Raw genomic sequence first — 25,470 nt, forward strand, 5'->3', positions numbered from 1 at the left:
GAATAAATGATTCTTCATCGAAATTGTTCTCCAGAAGAGATAAATTTTGATTGTGATCCTCCCAATGAAATGAATTTTAATGCAAATTTATATACTAAGTTGGTATAGAATTAGACGCCCCTATAAAAGAGATATATTACCAACTTAGGGGGAGAAGAAATAGCAAAAGTTGGGAAAATCGAAATAAATAAATAAATAAATAAATAAAGAATATATATGATCCCTATAATGGTAGTTTGAAAAGTTATATATATGCCAACTTTTGTATATATATTATCAAGATATGTTGCACATTTATGATTTGATTTGTATTCAGTTATGACTCATGTTGCATAGCGTTGAAGATACATTTTGGTCATATTAATTATGTGTATACATTGAGATAAAATCTTACCAATTGTACTTGAATCACTACACTGAAGTGTAGGTTGTATATGATCGGTTCCAAAATAAAGATATGTTTAATAGATATGATATTTGGCAAGATAGTGCAGTTGACACTAATAGTGTAATAGTATATAAATACCATAGTGTATGAAATACCCTAAAAGTGGTATAGATATCTGAATTATTATAATAGATGGCCTATGATGTAAGAAAAATTATGATGGTACAAATGAGAAATGTATTCAGATATCATAGTAAAATAGCATGCGGAATGTAAGTTAAAGGAATTTTATGATACCGGTACATAATAGAACCGATGAATAATATGCATATGTATAATGGAATGGACTAATAAATAAGGGATCTGAAATATATGTACATTTTGATGTCGACATAATGATAATGATCATAAGTTTATCATGGACCCGAAGTCCAATGAAATATGGATTTTTAAATCCACACTGTACAGTGTCTTGCATCATTTTGAGTCTTATATTCATGTGCATGTGAGTCATAGGTTAATTGTTTATTGCATATGTAGGAAGTTAGATGCATTACTCATTGTATAATTTGTTTATATGTTATCATGTTTTATATATCTCATATTGCATGGATTAATTTCTTACAATGGTTGTGGTGTATGTGAATGTTCATTCAAAGTATAGTAAGACATATTTACAACTTTGATGAAAAATTAGAAAGAGATATTTATATTCCAATGGGCTTATAATTGTAATGAAATTATTGATGACACTTATTGAATAACATGTTATGAATCATGTAAAAGAAGTTCCTGAAGAACTTATATACGACGTATTAAATGTCCAACCCTACAAATTTTTATGTCTTGAATATTGCAATTATTATCAAACTATTGAAAAGTCTATGTGACTACATTATTGACATCTCAACTTGAAGTTTGAGCATATGAGAGTTAGTAAGATTTACTATTTGTATTTACAAGAGAGCTATCCGGTCAATCATGAAACATCTAAATAATATCAATGGAATACTTATGCGCGAGAATGTTTTCTCATGGTCCAGAAGAACCATGATTTGCGTACATAATTACATATGTTATATTATAATTCATATGAGATTGAAGAATGACATTAATAATATCAAGTTTTGTCATCAAATTATTATTAATGAATGTTAAATCAAATAATGATCACCAATATTTATTATTAACGACTTCTAGAAGAAGTCATAACCGCATGAGTTTAACCTTTTTAATCAACTATTAAATAGAGATTTGGAATGGTGATATTAGTGATAAACACATATATGGTGATATGAAGACACTTCACATGTTCACGTGAAGACTTGAAGAATTGAAGATGCAACTTCAGCTTAGGAGAGTCGAAGATCAACAAGTGATATTTTACCAACTTATTAGAAGATATGCAACATATTGGATTCATTGTTGCGACACTAGAAGATCTCAAGTTATGTATTCATCAGGGGGAGAAAATACGCGCTGCACTCTTTTTCCCTTGACCATGGTTTTGTCCCAAATTGGGTTTTCCTGGTAAGGTTTTTGTGAGGCAGCATCTCGAGCGTATTACGAAGAATGATGTACTCTTTTTCCTTCACTATGTTTTTATCCCACAGGGTTTTTCGTAGTAAGGTTTTAATGAGGCACAATCTTCGATAATGGACATCCAAGGGGGAGTGTTATGAAATATTTGTGGATATCCATTATCCTCCTTTGTATCATTCCGGAACAATCTAGATCTAGGGTTTATATTTTTATCCATTCAAACCCTAATATATTGTATTTATATATACCTCATTATATGGAATAGAAATACACTGATATATTCTCTATCAATCTCTCTTATATTTCTCTCTACTTTATAACATCTTTTAATATTAAGAATTTTATTTAAATATATAACAAATTTTAGGCTCAAAAAAAAAAAAAAAAAAAAAAAAAAAAAAAAAAAAAGCTATACTCTAATTTCGAGTAAATAAAGATATTTACCCCCAATTCCTCCTTGGAAAAACTAATCTGCTATCAATGAAGTGAGCCAATTTGAATTTCTCAATTTTGCTAGGCAGCAACAGTGGTGATGAACAAATTGCAGTAGTGGCAGCATTGCTGCATGTTTCTCAGGTTGAGATTAATCATTTGTCGCAAACTACTCAGTGCTCAAGTCTCTGATGAACCATAATTATTGGACTAAGGCAGTCCACAAACTATCCTCTTGCATTCGAACCCAAACATCCAACACCAAAAATGTCATTGATGCTCGAATCATCAAAACGGGTTTTGACCCGAATACAAGCCGCACTAATTTCCAGATTGAAAAACTCATTAAAACAGGTCAACTTTCCAAAGCACACCAACTGTTTGATGAAATGCCTAACAGAAATGTAATCTCTTTGAACACCTTGATTTCAGGGTATGTCAAGTCTGGTGATCTTGTTACTGCAAGACAATTGTTTGATGGAATGTATGCTCGAACTACTGTTACTTGGACCATTTTGATTGGCGGTTATGCTAACCGTGGATACCCTTTGGATGCTTTTAAGCTTTATGTTGATATGTATAGGTCTATGACTATGCTGGATTCTGTTACTTTTGCTACATTGTTGTCGGGTTTCGACAATAATGATTGTATGTACCAAGTGATTCAAGTACATGCTCATGTTTTAAAAATGGGGTTTAGTTCAGCTCGTGTCGTGTGCAATACTTTGTTGGGTTGTTATTGCAAGTGTCATTGCTTGGACTTAGCTTTAAGGCTTTTTAATGAAATGTCAGAAAGAGATTCTGTTACTTACAATGCAATGATTACTGGGTATGCAAATGTGGAGTTAAATGAAGAAGCTGCTGATCTTTTTCTGACAATGCAGAAAATGGGTTTCAGACCTTCTGAGTTCACCTTCACTGCAGTTTTAAGTGCTGCTGTTGGGTTAGGGGACATAATTTTTGGCAAGCAACTTCATGGTTTTGTGGTGAAAACAAATTTTATTTGGAATGTTTTTGTTAGCAATGCTTTGCTTGATTTTTATTCAAAACATGACCATGTAAAGGAAGCTGAGAAACTTTTCCACGAAATGACTGAAGTCGATGGTGTTTCGTGCAACATTATCATAACCGGCCATGCAAGGGAAGGGAACTATGAGAGGTCTCTTAAACTTTTCCAGGATTTGCAGGGGACAAAATTTGATAGGAATAATTTTCCCTTTTCTACTATGTTAAGTATTGCAGCTTATACACTTAATTTGGAAATGGGTAGACAAATTCATTCCCAGTGTATTGTGACAACAGCATCATCAGAACTTCAAGTAGGAAATGCACTCTTAGACATGTATGCTAGATGTGGACGGTTTGAGGAGGCTAATCTGATCTTCCAATCTCTCTCACACGAGGACACAGTCCCATGGACAGCAGTGATATCTGCTCTTGTACAAACGGGGTACCATGAAAAAGGGCTTGATGTATTCATCAAAATGCGCAGGGAACATGTCAACCCTGATCAAGCAACTTTTTCCAGTATTTTAAGGGCTACTGCTAGTTTAGCCTCACTCTCGCTTGGAAGACAGCTGCATTCTTTGGTGTATAGGTCAGGATATTTTTCCAATGTGTTTTGTGGAAGTGCATTGCTTGATATGTATGCAAAATGTGGTTCTATGAGAGATGCTATCAAGGCTTTCCAAGAGATGACTGAAAGGAATATAGTGTCGTGGAATGCCATGATCTCTGCCTATGCTCAGAATGGAGATGGTTATGGTACCATTGGGTTATTTGAGGAAATGGTTTCAGAGGGTCTTTGCCCAGACCCGGTAAGTTTTCTTAATGTCCTAACTGCTTGTAGCCATTGTGGGCTTGTTGATCAAGGAATAAGGTATTTCAACAGTATCACTAAATTGTACCATATGGAGCCTAGGAGAGAGCATTATGTCACTATGATTGATATCTTATGCCGAAGTGGACGTTTTGGACAAGCAAAGAAACTGATGTCTGAAATGCCCTTCAACCCAGATGAAATTATGCTTTCATCCATTCTGAACTCATGTAGGATCCATAAAAACCAAGAGCTGGCAAAAGAAGTTGCAGAACAGCTATTCAAGATGGAGGTGAGAGATGCCTCTGCTTATGTAAACATGTCAAATATTTACGCGGAAGCTGGTCAGTGGGATAAAGTTGCTGTGGTGAAGAAAGCAATGAGAGAACGAGGACTTAAGAAGCCACCTGCTTATAGCTGGGTGGAAATCAACCACAAGATGCACATTTTCTCAGCAAATGACAAGTCTCATCCGAGATGGGAGGACATCAGAAGGAAAATTGAGTCCTTATCGATGAGAATGGAAGAGGAAGGTTATAGACCAGATACTAGTTGTACCCTTCATAACTGGGATGAAGATACTAGAGCAGAATGTTTAAAATACCATAGTGAACGCATAGCTATAGCATTTGCATTGATCAGCACCCCTGAAGGTTCACCAATATTAGTGATGAAGAATCTAAGGGCTTGTTCCGATTGCCATGCTGCAATCAAGATCATCTCTAAGGTAGTTGGGAGGGAGATTACAGTGAGGGACTCCAGTCGATTCCACCATTTCAAAGATGGGCATTGTTCTTGTGGCGATTATTGGTGATTATTGGTGAGTACAATTAAGTAAAAAATATATATATTCAGGTTGAATTTACATTGATTATTGCCTATATTTCAATTAAGTCCCTTAGGCCTTGTTCTTATCATCCTAAAAGAAATCAAAGTTAGAAAAATTAGTTTGATTCACTGCATTCACCAATGATAGTTTTAGATTTGTTGTCATAGAATTCTTGAATTTGGCTATGTTTTATGTTTTCTTGATGCAGGTGGTTTAGAGCTAGAACTTTTCAATAGGTTGTAAGCTGTAATCTTGTCTAAATCTCCAACTATGCTTGCTTAGATGAGATTCTTGATTGTTAGACCTCTGTTTCACTGCCAACAGTGTAATCTTGAATTAGCATATTCTGAGCCCTTCTAAGTGATTGTAAGCTTGAAGACATTAGGTTTGCAACCTATATTATTCTCCCTCGTTGCTCTTTAATAGACAACATATCTATTTTGGTATGTCCCAAAATAATAGGCCACTCATCATATGCACTAATAATTTATGAAATTTCCGATACTTTTCTTACAAAAAAAGAGAATTTGATGCGTTTTATCATAATCATTTGCTTATTCTCAATAATTGTTGAAATTATTAAGGGCAATTAACTGATATTGTGGTACACCTAGCCAATTTTGTCACAGATGACCTCTAACCACACGTGGTCTATTCAAGGGTGGCAGAGGGAGTATACCTTTTTTTTTTTTTTTTGTGGGGGGGGGGGGGGGGAAGGGGAGAGGGGTGCATGGGAATTTGGGCAGCATAGAATTCAACTTGTGCTTTGTCCCGAACTGTTAAAAAAATAATAATAAGGATATCATAGTTTGTCTGTTGCTGGCAAATTACATTTGAGAAGTATATTGAATCGTTTTAGTTATGCACAATTGTAGAGGATTGTAAAGATCTTGAGAAATCGATTAGTTGTTCAGGATATTTTGTTGATGTCTAAGGATAGAAAACACTTCTTTAGCTCAACACTACTGCATTTTGTGGTCAAATATATCCTGGTTGACAGTGTAACAAGATTAAATGTTATTATTCTCAATTGCCAAATTATTTGTCTCACATAAGGTATGTGGCAAAAACCTTTGAAAATTCTAGTTACTCACTTCTTCGTGTTAGATTTAACGGCTTTTTTCAGACTTCCCTGTGGAGAATAAATACCCCCCCCCCCCCTCCAAATACTTATGAAAGCTAAGGTTTTCTCCCTTCCTCATTTTTACTTTGGGGTGTTATAGAGCATTTGTCTTCTTTTTCCATTGCTATTGGTGTTGTTAAGATGGTTATCAGTTTATCACTAATACTACTGTTGGGTTTGGCTTTAACTGAGAATGTGTTTCTTTTGGAACTAATACTATTACTGACTATGGAGTATTTTTCCCATTGAATTTGTTAGAATAATGAACTACTCCAATCTGAAATGATTTTTGTTGCAGTATAATGAGTTTTCAAGAAAAAGGAACTATAAGAGTATGGCTATGATGTCTGTGAAGCAAATTTACATTGAGAACAGGTTAAGTCTTTTCTTTTTTGACAACTTGTACATCATGGTTTTGGAAATAATGTCTAATACAGTGTTGAATATTACAGTATCTCAATTTCAGAAGAGAACATTTAGTGGTTCTTCCAGATGGTTAGTTAGGCTGTGCATCAAAAAGGAAAGACAAATTGCAAGATTCTGAACTTCTGAAATGTACACCTTATTTTTATAATTTCTCCATAAGTTTCTCTTGGCCTTTGTTGCAAATAGTTTGGTTCACATGCATGAAACTGGTCTCTTGTTTAAATTGTGTCAGGGGAAATAAGAAATGTTATAATCAGTAGCATTATAGTGAGCTTCCATCGATATCTGTATGGTGAGCTTCCATTTATCTTTATGGTGAGCTTCTCAATCCTATCTTACCTGTCAAACCTCCATTTCATCTCCATCAATTTAAAAATAATTTGTGCTGGAAATTTTGGTTTTTTTTTTTTTCTTCAAGTGAAGAGATTGACAGTCACGATGCAGTGATTAGTCCTGTTAATGATGTGAATCTAATGTTTGAGATTTTTGTATTTGGATGAGTTGGTTTGGCCATGTGGCTATATGCAGCCAGCAGTTTTACTACCATTATGACCTCCATGCCTCTTGTGTAACTATGTGTATTACTTTTTGTCTTTGACATCTTGTGTTTCTTTTTGGGTGAAAAGGAGAATTAGTTTCGTTTAAGTTGTGGAAGTGATTTTCAAAGTAAATGCTATGTGATGCAATTACCATAATATGAAGAAAATCAATTTATCATTTTTCGAAAATTAGTCTAACGGGTTTAGTTCTCATGTGTTAATTGGATGGTCAGCAAATGCACATGCTTCTTATCAAATATGAAATTTCAAATTTTTTTTTTTTTTTTTAATTGATAAGCACATTTCCCTTGGATTACATAGAATGTGCCAACATATGGAATATCTCCAAATATTTTTGCTAATTTCTTTTGCCTTCTTGCTTTCTACTCTTTTTTTTTCTTCACCTTAAGAGCTACCTCACCTTTTTTATTTTATGGGATTAGTGCAGAAGTATGCCAAATATGTTGGTATGAAGCAGACTTTTCGCCTTGTAGTTAGAGGCATCACTTGTAACATGATCAATGTTCTGAAAGGGGCCTGTAAGTAGTCCATTTTTTGCTTCTTTAATTATTTATGGTGTGTTCTATTTACCTATTTTTCACTTATTTAATTTGATTAAACTTAGCAGAACTTATTTTAATTATAAATTGAACATAGTTAGCCCTAATTTAGGCCTTATTGGAACTTATCTTATCTGAATTATTTTTTCCTGAAAAAAGTAGATAAGGAGAACAGAACTAAGCATTAGTATAATTTTAATTTAACCCCGGGAATTTCAATTGCGCTTATATTCATCACTGTAGGAATTGGGTTCAAGCTTTCCCTAGCCCCTTCTCATCAATGGACTAGTTAAATAGAGTTTGCAGGAAATTGGAAAAAACTTCCATCAGGGTTGGTGTAAAGACCCCTGTACATGATGATTACAGACTACTCTTCTCATCTTTAAAAGAATAATCTAGGCAAGTAACCCTTTACCATTCCAGGCTCACCTATACTTGTACTCCAAATTACATTTTTGGAACTCTAAAGAGGTGTAGGCAACAGGACAGTAGATGTAACCCTCACTGCAAAGATGGAAATAATACAGATATTATATGGCTGTATTAGAAAAAGAAGTCTTCCATCCTTTCCTCCGGTTGGGTGAGAATGGAAATTGCTATATTTCTATTGAGGAGTGGAACATCACACATGACTCTTACCTATTTTTGTTTTCTCACAGCTGAGGAAAGTGTTAATCATAATAAGTGTGACATACAAAGACTTCAATCAGATGATAAAGGCAATGTTACATTCTAAATTTTTAATATGATTATGATACCTACTTTGTCACTTTGATACTATGCTTCTAGAAGTGATTATATATTTGTATTTGGCATGGGTTGTTGTTGATGATTCAGAAAATACAAGTTTATCATAGTGATAAACAAAATTTGTTTACCATTTGATAAACTGGGACAAGCTCGTTGATAATTAGTGTGAAGTTTGAATATGCTTTCCAGGCTAGAGAGAGGGGAAGAGAGTTCAAACCCTAGTAAATATATCATCTAAGCAGAATCTGCATAAATTACATTTAGATTTTTGGAATATATCAGCTAGCTTGATTAGGTTCTGAAGTATCAACTTTATGTTTAGTCTTGCTAACGCAGGAGATTATGTGCTGGGAATGGCCGGAATGCTTATTATGCTTTTCATGTTTCGATCATTTTGATAATTATAGATTTATAGCTTTTTTTGTTTAAGGAAGCAGCTACAAAGAGAGATTTATAGTCATTGAGAATTGAGAATTATTTGAAATTGCTGTATTTTTTGCAGACATTTTGATATTTAACAATCTGGCCTTGGCTCACTGAGCTCTTGACTTCGTATGATCTTTGATTTCTTTCAGAATTCAGGTCAAATCTTAAAAAGATGTATATGCATTTGCTTTGATTTACTGATTGACGTGATTGTTTCATATGTGATTCCTTTAGGATTAGAAAATTTTCGGGGCCAAGGAATGGCATACTATCAACTACTCGTGCCCAGGGGTTTAGTGACTCACTTTAGTGTGTTATTCTGGTTAGAAGGAATGTTGTATTATAATTAGCCCTTTGTTTGGTACAGGTGGTGTAAGGGAGGGAGACTGGTCAAATAATCCAAGTCAAGATGCGATCAAGATAGCTTATTCTGCAGCTATATGCGTGAAGTAAGTAGATGGAGTCTGGTCAGAAATTTGTTGGAGGACCCCTTCAAAAATTGCAAATTCTGGTGAAAAAGACATTTATTTACTGCTTTTAATGGGCGATCTTTTGCTCTCCAGACATGAGTGACATCAAAATGTTTTCAAACTACAGTAAGTGGAGATTTATGCCTTTCGAGACCCTGAGGAAGGAACCACAAGAATGCTACCAGCAGATGAAGGAAGGCTTCTGCTTATTTACGACAAGCTTTGATATCTACAGAATAGTTGATATTTTAGCCTACGAACTCCCTTTCTGAGCCATTTGTGGGTGTTGCTGTATATGATATATAGTATGTCAATGCAGTCCTTGAATGATGTTAGCAGGTTTCTTGTGGTGCATCTGTCACAAAAATTAAGCAACTGGGGAGGCAAATTTTGTTGCAGATTTACTCTTCCGATGGCTAATTGTCCTGTGAATCTGTCCTTGTTACCCGAATTATTATTGTTGCTGATGTATTCCTTTGTGCCTTTTTTATTTTTCTCTAACTTCAGTATTAATGGAGATTGAAATATTAAGGTTGTAACTCAATTGAAAACAGGAAGAAAAACCTAGATCTTATAATTACATCATACAAGATTTATAAATTGATATCCGCACGCTCTTCCTACAGAAGATATTTTAAGGATTAAGGGTCGCCCGGTTGATCCGTCTTGTTCCTTTTGTCTTCAGGCCCCTGAGTCTATAGAGCACTTATTCCTTCACTGCTCTTTTACTCGTCGGATTTGGCTCTGTGGTCCTCTAGGTATTCGGCTTCCACACTCCGATAGCTCCTTTCATCAGTGGTTCAGTTCTTTACTTTTCTATGTTATAAATTTAAAGAATTGGGATGGATTGGATTCTATATTATCTTTTGCTTGGGCCATTTGGATTCTTCGAAATCACATTCGATTCAGACAGGCGAGTTGCTCCCCTCAGGTAGTTTTTCAAATTGCTCAAGATTGGACTCTTCGGAGCCAGGTTGCTAGGGAGTTCTCTCCCTTAGATAACTCCCCTCCCTCTGGGTTTGGCTCTCAGGAGCGTTCCTTTCATCTTGTAGGAAATGCTAATATTTCTCCTACTGTAACTCTTATTGTGGATGGTGCTTGGGAATCAAAGGATTGTCGAGCAGGAATAGGTTGGTGTTTTTATTCCCTAGACACAGCTAACAGTTTGGGAGGTGCGGCTCGAGCCTGTTTTGCGCTTTCGGCTTTTCAAGCAGAACTTCAGGCTTGTCTTTTTGGTCTTAAGATGGCTCTCCAACGTGGTTATTCTCGTGTCCTTCTTCACACTGACTGTATGTTATCGGTTTCTATTCTGTATCGGCCGTGGAAGGATGTCTCTACTTTTTGGATTCAGCAACAACTTCGGGACATCCTTTCTTCGTTTAAAGTTTGTGTCGTTCAGAAGGTTACTAGAGATGATGTTCTCCCTGCTCATCATTTGGCTACCTTAGCTAGGAGACGTCAGATAATTAGTTACTTGTAGTAGGTTCTGTTTGTTTTGAGTTGCACTTTGTCAAAAAAAAAAAAAAAAAAATTGATATCCGCTTCTCAACTCTAGTCTACATAGTCAACAAAACATGTTTTAAGCCTTAATGTGACAATCTGAAACAAATTGTAATGCCAACTTTCTAACTCCGTAAGATTGAAATCTTGTAAATCTCCTCAACAGGACAATGAAAACAAGTCATTAGGTTAACTTTTTAGCCCTTTCAAGTAACTTTTAACCTATTTTATACTCCGTAGTAGTTTTCTTATAGTAATTTTTGTTGGACATTACACGATGATTTTAAAAGACAAGTATAAGAGCATGAACATTGATGAGGATTTGTATCCAACTCATTTTTTTTGCTAGCTAAAAGCATAAAACAACTTACATAATCCAATTTTGCACTTAACTTTAAGGTTGTACTTTTAAAATTGTACGATTAGTGAGCACTGTGCAATCGGAGTCACTATACTGCATGCATTTGTGAACAAAGCCAAAGCAGCTACTCCCCCATCCCTAATTGTTTGCCCCGTGTCCATTTTTTATTTTTTAAGTTTTGGTTGAGTGAATTGATGACAGAGACAAGTAGTATGACTCAAAGTAGTTTTTATTAGTGTAGAGTTGTAGTCTCATAGTCATTTAAGGAACAAACCTTATACTACATGTTTCGTAATAATCGCAACATTTTCCTTTTACATCATTTTACAATAATTGCAACACTTCCTTATTTGGTAATGATCCACTACTAATATTCTCCTAAAACTCTCTTACCAACCCACTTAGATATTGTTTGGTTAATGTTCCCATAAGAAGTTATATTTCATGGGAAATAATTTCCTTTACCCATTTCCTTAGGAATTGACCTAAGTTTGTTTGGTTGATAATATAGGAACTTAAATTTCCTATGAATTGATTTACGATGTTTTATGGTTAGCTTGATTATTTTTTACTACGTATTTAGATTACTCCCTCCGTCCCTTTTTTACATTCTTGTTTGTAAAATTACACGGGAATTAAGGAACTAATAATAAAACAAATAACAATAAAAAAAAAACACAATGGGAAGTACAAAACATTAAATGATGTCTTTGAATAAAACAAAGATATATTAATATTTAATGATGCCGTGTCATCAATCCTTTGCACACACAAAAAAAAAAAAAAAAAAAAAAAAAAAAAAAACCAATAACATGCTCCTATTGGAAAATTAAGAACCAATCATATTCATCTAAATCTAGACCCAAGGATTCTGAATTTTTTTAGGAGGAAAATAAAAGTGAGAATAGGACAGTAAGAGTGAGCATTAATTACAAAACAGAAAAGGAGGGGATAATTTGGGATATTTGGAAAAAAAAATACTTACTAAAAAAGGAAAGAAGGAATATAATTTTGGAATACCCAAAAAGGAAAGCAGGAATGTAAAAAGGGGACGAAGGGAGTAACTAATTTGGATAGAGAAAGAAAGAGACTAAATTATTAGTGCTAACTACTACTCTACTAGAGTGTACCCGTACTAAAGCACGAGATATATTAATCGTATATCTAAATGATTTTATGTTACTATACACTGTAATATTAATTTATTTTTGCATATATGATTATGGGAGTTATTAATTTTGTTTAGTACGAAATTATAAAATATGAAGATGCTATAGAAAGTTATAATAGAAATTGATATAGTTTTTTTTAAAAAAATTTTAAAATTAAAAACTAAAAGTGAAGTTGACAGAAATTGAGGATTACTCCCTCCGTTTTTAAATACTTGCTCTATTTCTCTTGGATACGCATGCCGATGCTAATCTTTGATCACTAATATCTTTAATTATCAATAAGTATAAATTCTAACAATTGAAAATTAATAATATATTCATTGAGATGATTCCAACAAGTACCCACAAGACTATATTTTTTCCTATGTATAAATCACAAACATTAGACAAAGTAGGACAAATGAATGGTGCAAAAAATAGAAATGGAACAAGTATTTAAAAATGGAGGGAGTAAGAGTTTGAAGTGTTGTGGTCAAAAGTTCAAAAACATGACTATTAAATTATGTAATAGATAATGCGAGTAAAGTTCACAATAATCACGGAAATGTAACCTACCAAGGGGGGCTTGGTAAGTGAATTCTCATGTTATACGGGAATTGAAACTTCCCTTGGAAATGACATTTCCCCCAATTTGATAATTTTATGTCAACCAAACAACACACCCATATTTAACGGAAAATTTCCTAAGAAATGGAATTTCTCATGTCTTTTACCTCCGACCAAACATCTTACACTACTTTTTTTATATACATATAAATTATTATTTCTCTCTTCTATGAACAATTAAACACAAATCCATCAACTATACTCCCTCCGTTTCATAATAATCGAAACACTTTCATCGGCACACATGCTGGTCCACAATTTTGATCATTAATACTTGTAATTATATACTTCATCCGTTTCATAATAATTGCAATAGTAGGGATTGCACAAATTTGTAGGAAAATTATCGAGTGTGGACCAAAAGAGTAATTTTACAATATAAAGTATAGCGGAGTAATGGAGATATATTTAATTGTTAATAAGAGAGAAAATAATACGGAGTAAATAAAAATAATGTAAGTGGAGTTGGTAGGAGAGAAAAATAATAAAATAATAATGCGTTCTTATCAAATAAAGAAGTGTTGCAATTATTATAAAACGGATGAAAAGACTAGTGTTGTAATTATTATGAAAGGATAGAGTATTATTATAAAGTGTAAAAACTTGATCTAATAAAAATATTTGTAACTAATCAAAAAGTATTTTATATGATTCTTTTAAAAAAACGGAGTATTTTAAACATGATAATATAATTTTTTTATATATATTGATAAAAATTATAGTCAAGTGTTGCATTATTACAAAACCGATAAAGTTTTTTTTTTTTTTTTTTTTTTTTTTTTTGAAATAAAACTGAAGTACTTTTTTTTTTTTTGAAACAAATCAATTCATTAATAAAAAGCCATCCGACATCTACAAATGAAATCTAAATTAACAAATACATAAAATTGAATCAAATTAGGTTTTCCTTCATCATAGCTATGATTGTTGAAAAGATCTTGCACTGTGGTACATCTCTCGCACACATCGCTGAAATATACAGCCTTTTCGGAGAGACGATCTAACGATTTGTTATAGCCGTAAGGATGATTCTCATCTGATTCGCCTGAACGCATTTGAAAATTTGACAATCGTTACGATCCCGAACAAATCTTTACCAAAGAACTGACAATAGGGCAAAAGATGATTACTTTTTTTATGAACCCTAATACACAAACAAACCCTAAACAAAAACAAACAACTAACTAACGAAAACTAACGACTCCACCATAGGGAGACGGACAAATATCTACACTACTTGTATAGATTTATTGAAATTCAAATTGCAAAACTAAATAAAATTAAAGGAAAAGGGTCGAAAATAGTCCAATTTCCGAAGAAATTAGACTATTTCCGGCCTAAACGGCCAAGATTTTGGAGAAACCCTAGAAGAGAGGAGGAGAGGAGAGGAGATGAAAGGAGAGGAAATAACTGAAGTACTTTATTACTCTTAATTATTACTAGATTTGTACCCGTGCGATGCCCGGGTTGTTTATTAAATTTAAAGATATATTTTAATCTATATGTCAAATTTTAAAACATATCATTGATACAAAATTAGTTAGGAATTGATGTGTTTTTGTAACGATTTAAACTGGTAGATATGTAATGACAAATAATAATAATATTGGTGAAAAATATTTTTTAACCCTGTCTGAAATGACTCGTGACCCGACCTGATTGACAGGTTTACACACAGTAATAAAATTATATTAGATTGTGAAGTATATTATTTTAATTGATTAGAATATATCATAAACCATGGATGTGGTACATTTTGAGCTAATTCCTTCGCTCCAAAAAAATATTATGATACAAAAAATAAATTTATATGATAATTTATGAGAGTTATAATCTAAATTTTTTTTTTTTGAATAAAATTATAATTCAATTTGTGCATATGAAATATTGGTACTTTATCAAAAATGAAACTCTAAATTAACAATTTTATCCTAAAATTCTATCCAAATTTGATTAAAATAAAATTCTAAATTACCTTTTTTTATCCTACAAATTGAATTTTATTTAACTCTATATATCCTACGTGGCACGACACTTGTCGAAAAGTTAGAATGTCAAGTGTCGCTGTCTCGTCGTCTGGCTAAAAGTTTAGCTTTATATATTAGTTATATGATATGATAAGACGATTATTTAAAATTCCCCATTAATTTTTCATCGGCCAATTGACCAGATTGGTAAATAAAAAAGACCCTTAGCGACAATTTGGTAAAAAAAATAATTTTGACGACAATTTGGTAAAAAAAAAATAACCCCAAGTGACAATTTGGTAAATAAAATAATCTCAGGCGACAATTAACCCAAAAAATACAAAAATTTCCGACAAAGTAATCATGAATGCTTAATTTAGTTCGTTTTTCATGTTTTTTTTTATCAACCCTTTTAATAGAAATAACAATTTCAAGAAAAAAAAAATGTTGAAGTATCAATTTCACTTAAGTTTCATACCCCTTATTAACGAAATTCTTTTAAAAAGGGGTTAAAAAAAATTGGTATTGGGATTTAGCAAACTAAAAAGGGGATGACATAGTAATTCAAAATCTTAAATGGGAAAAATAAATTTAAAAACGCAAAAAAAAAAAAAAAAAATTAAATTAAGATTTTTAAAGAGTTTGTCGACAAAAATAAGATTTTTCGGGCTAATTGTCGCCGTAGTTTTTTTTTTTTTACCAAATTGTCGCATATATTTAGCTTTTTTTACCAAATTATCGCCGGAGTAAGTTTTTTTACCAATTTGTCACTAAGGGTCTTTTTTATTTACCAATCTGGTCAATTGACCATTTTTCATCCTATAACTTTTTCATCTTATAAATTCGTATCATCATAATTCACAAGTCATAGCCATTATTACTTCATACTTCGTACTCCGTATTAGATTAAACAGTATTCCGTACTCCAATAAGGAGCTCTCTGCAAATAAACCTCAGTAATTCAGAAAAAAAAAAAAAAAGCTTCAAATTATTCCAACAATGGAGGACAGTTTCAGAGTTCGTGTTGACAAAACATTTGGTTCTCTCTCCTCTTCTTCTTCTCCTCCTTCTTCATCTTCATCTTCCCTAACCCTAACTTCCTCTCTTTGGTGTCTCACTGACGATGAAATTCAAAACCGTCAATGGCCTCCACAATCCGACGCTTCCATCCCCACCCAAGAACACCACGAAAACGCCGCTGTTAACGACGCTTTTCTTCCCACCAACGTCGATAAATTCTTCTTCGCGGCAAAGGGTAAATCAGTTTCATCTCACCAAAACCCTAGCTCCAATTTTAACCTTAATGATTTGGGTTGTGGTAAGGAGCTCAAAGAGGATCTTACCGAGCTCGATAACAATGGCGGCGAGGGTTCTAGCGAGGTCATGGTGTTGAATCAGTGTAATGAGGATGTGGGTGGTGATGATGATGAATTGGATGTTAGGAATTCTATTGGAAAGGATTGTACCCTTGATTTTGAGGTATTTTCTTTCTCCTTTTCTCATGTGATTGTGTTGGTTCAACTACTTGATATGATTGATATTGGTTCTACAACGTATGACATGATCGATATGATGACTGCTCTGTTTCAATACATAGTCATTAATGTTCTTCGTTAATCGTATAGTTTATATTGGTATTAGTTAATCGTATGGTTTATAATTTTATATTGATAATTAGTTAATTGTATAGTTTATATTGGTAATTAGTTAAACGTATAGTTTACATTGGTAATTAGTTAATTGTATAGTTTATATTGGTATTTGGTCATTAGTTAAGCGTTTAGTTTATATTGAATAGCTGTTGTAAGTCTTGTCAATTACAAGCATGTATTGTGGACTTTCAAAATTTTCATAAGGTCCCCAATTTAAAGTAGTTGTTTTTCTTCTGCTATCAGTATATATAGAGATTTATCCGTGATTTTTGAAATCAGAATTGATGTGAAGACATATAGGTGTTATGCTCTTAGATACCAGCTAGTTGTTTTTTGTTTGATGTATGGTTGCTTTTTTATGTTTCTGAATGAATAGATGTTTTCATTTTAAATATATGACCAAGAACTGTATTGGATTCTATATTGTCTGGAGAATGCAATGGCAGCAGTAATAAGAAGGAGGTCCATTATCAGTATACGCATTTGGAGTTTTGTCTTATAGAAAATGAATGTACACATAACACATCATACTCAAGGAACTAGGCTAACGGTCCATGTTAGGTTTCGTTATTTTTGGGTATTCATACTATTGGCAAGATAGGTATCTTTAGGTCTGTATTGAACATTGCTGATCTCTGTATCAATTGAGAAATATTGAATTTTTATTTGGGAATGAGAGCGTTATCATTTATATCTAAGATTGCTAAGGTTATTGTGGATATTGGTCATTTTTCACAGCTTAATTTGAGGATAATGAGATAAGCCTTAAAGTCAATAATTATTTTAGTTTAGAATTCTGTGGAAAGTTTAGCTTGGTTAATATTGCAGCTACATGGCTATGTAGTATGTACTTGTGTGGTGCTCCCTTTGCACTTAATATGTATTTTTGCTTACATTTAGTTTCCAGCATTTGATTTCCTTTGTTTATTACTATACTTATGTTGTACTTGTTTCTTTGGGTTTCATGTCCCTTGATGGTGTTTTAATCTGCTGATATTGATTATATGTACATTAGTTTACCTAGTTTCATCTTTATGATTTTTTTTTTTTTTTACCCTTCTATCATTAAAAGCGAAGTTTTTACTCATTTATGTTGCTACGTAGTACATAGTATTAGTTTTCTATTGTAAATGATTTGCTTGTTATAATTTGTAAACTAGTTATTAGTGCCCTAAGTTACTGCATTAATTCTATGATTGAAATCCTTATTTATATTTAGTTTTGGTAAAATGACATATAATATGGTGATAGCTTAGTGGCTACACTTTAGCTTTTAAACTTAAGGTTGTCCGTTTAAAGACTCGATTAATGGAGGAGGGCACCATGTGGCATATAGGCTGGTTTAGAAACGTCTTTTAATATATAGTATAGATTTTAATATGCATTCATCAATTTAATTAAAGCTGTAAGTAGTAACAAAAAAAACAAAGTTAAAAAATAAAAATAAAATAAAATAAAAAAAAGATGATGACCCCTCTTATAAATTGATGATGTACTCAACTTTAGTATTTTCGTGACATGCTAAAAAAAATATATGTAATTTATCAAGATCAGGTAAATAAGTAGTCTGTATTTTCTTTTTACTAATAAAAAACCAAAAATACGAAGCCACAAAAAGTGGTTTCCATTGTTGTCACCTCTGAAATATTATGATTTCAATATGTTAAATAATTTTGTTTTTGTTTTTTTTTATGACATATATATCGTGTCTTAAAAAAGTTAAAAAAAAAATGTGATTTTCACAATTATGATAGGTTGCAATTACATAGATTTTAATTAGAGTTGTGTTCGATTATAACTATTAAGGCAATACTCATTGGCTAAACCATACTCCCTCCGTCACATAATACAAAGCATGTATTCTTTTTTCGGTAAACTAAAATACAAAGCCTATTTCTATTTAAAGGTAGTATTTTTTGATAATATTACCTTCATTTTGATGAGTTATTATCTTTTTTTTTTTTTTTTCACTAATGATGTCTTTTGACATCAGTCCCAACACTTTTATCTTTCCCTCTCTTCAATAACTCCCAAGTACATTTTATTTCTCTCTATCTCTCTTTAACCTCACATGCACATATGTATTCTCAATCACTAATTTTAAATAATCTGCAATCTCCTTATCTATACTTACTATTTAAAAAGACAAACCACAATCATCTATATGACACATGTCATCATAATTCACCTATATGCCACATAACACATCCATTAATATTTCCTTTTTATACTCCCTTTTAAAGTAAAAGATAAAATAAAATGTTATTGAATGCTAAAGTCTTAATGCATTCCTAACTTGCAAATTTGAGTAAGAAAATGGAGTTGTACTCCTCTCTATACCCCTTTTAATATAAAATTTAAAATAACAAATTATTTAATGTTAAAATATTTCTGTATTCCTAACGTGCAAATTATAAGTAAGAATATTAAACAAATTATTACAAAAAAAAATCATCGACACATACAACACATATAAGCAACACATTTCAAGAAAAATAAAATGAGCTATAACCCGTTCGTGGAACAGGCCAAAAGGCTAGTTTCTCATGAAAAAAAAAACCCAAATAGGCTTTGTATTGGGTGACGGAGGGAGTAGTAAAAAAAAAACCTTCATAAAGAGCCTAAATAGCTCTAAATAAAACCTCAAAGTGATATCCATATATACATTCAAAACTTATGTCGAGCCAAGGAAAACAAATAAATTGAGAATATGTTCGTGTAGGTTCAGGTTCAAAGCGTCAAATGTTACAAGGTGTCAAGGCCAACAAGATCAAAACAAGTATATCCTTAATTATATTTTGGTCAAGAAGCAAGAAAACATGCTTTAATGTAAAATTCAAATCTATTAAGATATATATTAATATAGTATATGTACCTTAACAAAATGGACAAAACTAAATAAGTGTACAGCGTAATGCAAATAAGAGTAAAAAATAGAAGACCACCAAATTAAACTTGAATCACAAAATATCAGGAAAATACAAGAGCTTATCAGTGACATTTTTGTAAATTAATCAACATTTTTTTAATAATTGCTAGCATACACATTACACACTCAATCATATTGATAAAGTATATAAGTAATCATAGAATTCAGATCACACCCTCAATCTGTAGATCTATTTTAAGTATGCCCAAATAAAACATTAAATATATTTTAATAGTTTTGAATTTTACGCCAATATTAAAGCAAATCTCTTTGCTTCTTGACCAAAATATAAATAAGGATATACTTGTCCATAGATGTTCAAATAAGTTAAATAAAGTTTAGACAGATAAATTATAATAGAACACCAAATAAAACTTAGATCACAAAATATCGGTTAACGGATTTAAATTTTACCCTAAAATTAAAGCAACTTTTTTTGCTTCTTAACAAAAATATGATATACTTGTCCATATATGTTCAAATAAGTTAAATAAAGTTTGGACAAATAATTAAAATAAATTTAAACCTAAAACTTATAAATATTTTTTCAAATATTATTAAGATAAATATAGTATATTTATCATACACAATGACTCTATTCAATTTTTGATATAAAATATCTTCATTGATTCTACCTGACCGTTCACATCATTTGATGCAAATGATGAACTTCAAATGATGATAAACTTGTATTTTCCCAATATTTTTTCATCTAAGTTTTATTTGGTGTTCTTCTATTTTTTTACTTATTTAAATATCAGGGTAAAATATTTTGTATCAAGAATCAAATAGATTTGGGAAAGAGCATACATATAGTCATAACCCCTAGATCATCATATTCATCAAATGGTGTGAATAGTTTTTGCATCTAACGTTCTTATCTCAATGAAAATATTTAGTATTAAAAATTGAATAAATTCAAGGAAGGGTAGACTTATAGTGATAGCCCTTAAGTCATCATTTGCATTTAATGGTGTGTAAAGTCATTGCATTTAATGTTGTCTCAATGAAAATATTTTGTATGAGCAAAACATAAATAAGCTTATCTTAAATATTTGATATACCAAAATATACATTCATTTAACCTAAGTATATTTTCATTGAGACAACAACATTTAATGCACGACTTTTTCACACTGTTTGATGCAAATGATGACCTAGTTCACATCATTTGATACAAATGATGTATTTTCTAATATTTTGTTATCTAAGTTTTACTGAGTGTTCTTCTATTTTTTTACTCTTATTTAATCTCAAGGTAAAATATTTTGAATCAAAAATCGAATAGATACGGGGAAGGGCATACCTATAGTCATAGCCCCAAGATCATCATTTTCATCAAATGGTGTGAATATTCGGTGCATTTAACGTTCATGTCTCAATGAAAATATTTTGTATCTAAAATCGAATAAATTCGGGGAAGGACATACTTGTAGTCATAGCCCTTAGGTCATCATTTGCATCAAATGGTGTGGATAGTTCGTGCATTTAATGTTGTCTCAATGGATAATATTTTGTATAAAAAAATATAAATTAACTTATCTTAAATATTTGATATACCAATATATACTCTCTGTTACCATATTAAATGAACCAACTTTTTCATACCATTTGATGAAAATGATGACCTAGTGATTATGACTAAAGGTCTGCCTTTCCTGAATCTATTCAATAGTTGATACAAAATATTTTCATTGAGATAACAACACTAATTGCACTTATTGTTCACACCATTTGAAGCAAAAGATAAGTTATTGATAACCTTCAAATGATGATATACTTGTATTTTCCCAATATTTTGTGATCTAAGTTTTATTTGGTGTTTTTCTATTTTTGACTTTTATTTGCATTACTCCGTGCATTTATTTAGTTTTTGTCCATTTTGTTAAGGTGCATATACTATAATTAAACATACCTTAATAGATTTGAATTTTACCCCGATGATTGAGTGTGTTTGTCTAAACATTATTTGAACATATTTTGTTCAAATCATTTTTAATTAACTTAATTTAGACATACACACTCAATCGTACTAATAAAGTATATAAGTAACTCTATTTAAAAAATAAAAAAATAAAATAAAAATTAAAAAAAAAAAAAAAAGGTATATAAGTGTTTTTTTTTTTTTTTTTTTTTTTTTTTTGAAATAAGGTATATAAGTAATTAGTCATAGACTTCAACTATCAAATCACACCCTCAATTTGTAAATCTATTTTAAATGTGTATAAAATTACTTATATACTAAAATTCAATAAGATTTTTTTAATGCATTTGACTTTTATTTGACTCAATTATATTTGTTGAATGCATTTGACCTTCATTTGATTCAACTAACTTTTTTTTTTAAATCTATTTGACTTCATTTGATGTAGTTGTCTCAATGAAAATATTATGTATCAAAAATTGAATCAAATGAAAATATTTTCATTGAGACAACAACATTAAATACATTGACTAATGAAAGTCAAGTTGATTCAAACAAAGCTAATTGAATCAAATGAAAGGCAAATTCATTCAAGAAACCTAATTAAATTAAATCAAAGTCAGATGCATTCAACAAAACAAGTATATACTAAATCAAAGTCAAATGCATATAATAAACTGGAACTTCCTCCAAAATATCCCTAATTAATCAACAATAAAAGCTCGCAACAAAAATTAACAATTGAATACAAACTTTAAAAAAAAAAAAAAAAAAAAACACCCAAATTTCCTTTATTGACGATTGATATTGGTGACTCCTCTGTTTTGATATATATTCAGAAATATTTGTTGTTGTGGTACTATTTATTGGTAATTAGATAATCGTATAGTTAATATGAATAGCTGTCTCAAATCTTCTCAATATCAATTATATTCTGTTGACTTTCAAAATTTTAGTAAGGTCTCCAATTTAAATTAGTTGTTTTTCTTCTGATTTCAGAATAGAGCTTTATTAGTGGTTTTTGAAATCCAAATTGATGCGAAGACATAGGTTGATATGCTCGTAGATACCAGCTAGTTGCTTTATATTCGATTTAAGGTTGCTTTTGTGTTTTTGAATGAATAGATAGTCTATAAAGTTATTCCATTTTTATTATATGACCAAGAACTGTATTGGATTCTATATTGTCTAGAGAATGCAATGGCGGTCGTTCTGAGAATAGAACAGGTCATAAATGGCTGTTACATTCTGATGAGCTATAAAACTTATAACTGATTATATATTTGAAGGAGGTCCATTACCAGTACAAGCATTTGGTGTTTTGTCATATAGAAAATGAATGTACACATAACACATCATACTCAAGGAACTAGGCTAACGATCCACGTTAGGTTTTGTTATTTTTGGGTTTTCATACTATTGGCAAGATATATCTTTAGATCTGTATTGAACATTGCTGATCTATGTATTAAGTGAGAAATATTGAATTTTTATTTGTGGAATAAGAACTCTATCATTTATATCTAAATTGCTAAAGGTTATTGTGGATATTGGTCATTTTTTTCAGCTTAATTTGAGGATAATGAGATAAGCCTTAAAGTCAATAATGCCTTCAGTTTAGAATTCTGTGGAAAGTTTAGCTTGGTTAATATTGCTGCTACATGGCTATGTACTTGTGTGGTGCTTGCTTTGCACTTAATATAACATTTCTGCTTACATTTAGTTTCCAGCATTTAATTTCCTTTGTTTATTACTTTACTTATGATGTACTTGTTTCCATGGGTTTCAAGTGACTTGATGGTGTTTTAAGCTGCTGAGATTGATTATGTGTGCAATAGTTTTCCTAGTTTCATTTTGATGAGTTATTTTTTTTCCCTTTTATCATTAAAAGAAAAGTTCACTCTTTTCTGTTGCTACCTACATATTATACATAGTATTAGTTTTCTCCTGTAAATGATTTGCTTTTTATAATTTGTAAGTATGTAGTAATATTATTTTGGAAATAATAAACAACCTGTGTTACTCAAACTTTGTTGGAAGTGTCAGACACAGGTTTGTGTACCTGTCCAAGTGTCAAACTTGATGATCTTATAAAGTTATATATTGCTGCATGATCATGGTCCAAATCATGTGTCATTAAGCGTCTTACCCGTGTCTCAAATCTCAATGTTGATTATACATGGATTCTTGAATTAACATGGAGAGTTGGAGTTACTTAAAAATTACCGGAGTAATTGAGTAATTGACGAGCTTTGCATATTGCTATATTTTATAATTGACCTTGCACACGTCAATTAAATGCACCCTGTTTGCCGTAGAAGTGTCGTGAATAGTCCACCAAGATAATTTTGTATGTCCTGAGTTATGGTCATGGACAATTTTAGTGGGCTGGCCAAAGTTTGACATCGTTACATTGATGTTTGGCAATTGGTTTATTTTTATTTTTTTACTCATTTGGTAGTGTAATGTGCAAGAATGTAAATGTGTTCATTTACGTGCTTCTCTCATGGCAGCTGATTAAAATCTTTCATGATTGTAGCTTATGTTCTGTAAAGTAATGTATTAAAGTTTCACTATCTTAGTGATTTGATAATGTATAGGATTGCTCTTTTTAACTTTTTCTTTCTTTATTTTTTTAAGGCAATATAGTTTTGAAGATTCTATGTAGTATACTAGTCTGCTTTATTTGTGTCTACTGTGAACCAAATTTTCCCTTTCTTCTGCAAGTACCAAATTTCCCCTTTCTTCTGCAATTTTCATAGTTTTATGTAATGTGGTCTTTATTGATAAATTTTGCGTGTGTGTCTGTGTGGTCTGAGATCTTATCTTTGAATTATTTTGTTTCCAGGCTGAAGAGGACGAATACGACAAAGTGGCTGTTGGAAGTGAAAATGTTGGTCAACGACTATACATGTCTGATGTGACTGATTATACATCAAATATTAATTCCTATAATGAGCTCCCTGAAACACTAAAGGAGGCCCCCAGAGACCCACGTGCAAATCACATGGCTGCAAAGCTCAGACTTAAAGAAGATGCGGAAACTGCAAAAAGTTTCAATTCATTGCATGTTTCTGATCAAATGGAGGATGATAATTCTGGTGCCCAGAATAATGTACCTGAAGATGAAAACCTTCCCAAGTCAATCTTGAAGCGAAAAGATGATCAGATGGATTCAAAGGCTGGAAAACGAGTGCGGTTTGAGCCCATCTGCAAAAGAGATGATCACAGTGCATCTGAAGATAGTGATAAAATTGTCATGTCAGAAGGTTCTGGTGTAGATTACCCTTCATTCAAAGAATCGTCTTCACAGCTGCATGATTCTTCCTTGGTACCAGATTATGTACGCCATCCTTTGAGATATACCCATTATACATTTGATTCATCAGATGATATGAATGAAGAATGTAATTGTCAAGCCTACACGGACTTCCTTAATATGGTGAAGAAGTCCAAGTCAGAACCTGAAGAAGCTCCTGCTGATCTTGCAAAACCTGTAATATTTAACCCAAAGAAAAAAGATGGTGATGCTTCTCTCAATACTAGCAAAAAGGCTGATCATGCAATGGGGGAACCAGTGCAGAAGAAAAGTGTCCCTCTAATTATTAGTGCAGAGGACACAGAAGATAATGAAGCTGCTGAAATGGAGGTAGATGAGCAAGAAACTCCAGTCTTGAAGGTTGGTAATGGAAAAAGAGCAACTCGTAAATATCGCTCCAAAATTATTGAGGAAACAAATGAGCATGATAGTTAATGTATGGCTAGAAAAGACTGCATGATGGGTTATGTAACTAGTTTAGCTTTAAACATTACACATATCAGGAATAGAATATTCAAATGTGTTATTGTCCTGTATATTATAAGCCTAGGATTAGTGCTTCTGATGTACTCTGCTAGTAACAAAGATCCATGATTCCCTTTACTCTCAAGAGTGTGTCATAATATTACATTCTGTACCAATGCACTCCTACAATATTTTAATCGCCTGCCTAATTAAGTCGGAGCTAGAGCTATGCGAGGAAATTGGAGCAGGAAATTACCAGATTATTAAAATA

The 25,470-nt window shown here is 31.9% G+C and overlaps 1 protein-coding gene and 1 pseudogene across 3 annotated transcripts; both read left to right on the forward strand.

Annotated features, from left to right (window-relative positions):
- Positions 1-2,373: 2,373 nt before the first annotated feature.
- Positions 2,374-10,388, forward strand: LOC145574409 (putative pentatricopeptide repeat-containing protein At2g01510 pseudogene; annotated as a pseudogene). 2 transcript variants are annotated; one of them, XR_014098084.1, is made up of 4 exons: positions 6,431-6,508; positions 6,586-6,688; positions 7,542-7,637; positions 9,202-10,388. The product of XR_014098084.1 is annotated as a putative pentatricopeptide repeat-containing protein At2g01510 pseudogene, transcript variant X2 (transcript). The 2 variants fall into 2 exon arrangements; XR_014098075.1 differs by lacking the exons at positions 6,431-6,508; positions 6,586-6,688 and adding an exon at positions 2,374-5,001 and having other exon boundaries at positions 7,547-7,637.
- A 5,446-nt stretch (positions 10,389-15,834) lies between these two features.
- On the forward strand, positions 15,835-25,429 carry LOC145574518 (uncharacterized). Its single transcript, XM_081632365.1, has 2 exons — positions 15,835-16,389; positions 24,264-25,429. The coding sequence occupies exons 1-2, from the start codon at positions 15,910-15,912 to the stop codon at positions 25,167-25,169; spliced, it is 1,386 nt and encodes a 461-aa protein (XP_081488491.1). The 5' UTR covers positions 15,835-15,909; the 3' UTR covers positions 25,170-25,429.
- Positions 25,430-25,470: the final 41 nt, after the last annotated feature.

This window comes from Chenopodium album, chromosome 1 (assembly GCF_948465745.1).
Source record: "Chenopodium album chromosome 1, dcCheAlbu1.1, whole genome shotgun sequence".
NCBI lineage: Eukaryota > Viridiplantae > Streptophyta > Magnoliopsida > Caryophyllales > Amaranthaceae > Chenopodium > Chenopodium album.

Excerpts from the sequence above, each read along its gene's own strand:
- LOC145574518 (XM_081632365.1), top strand. The coding sequence starts at position 15,910 with ATGGAGGACAGTTTCAGAGTTCGTGTTGACAAAACATTTGGTTCTCTC. Across the intron at positions 16,390-24,263 it reads ATTGTACCCTTGATTTTGAG|GCTGAAGAGGACGAATACGA; the intron begins GTATTTTCTTTC and ends TTTTGTTTCCAG.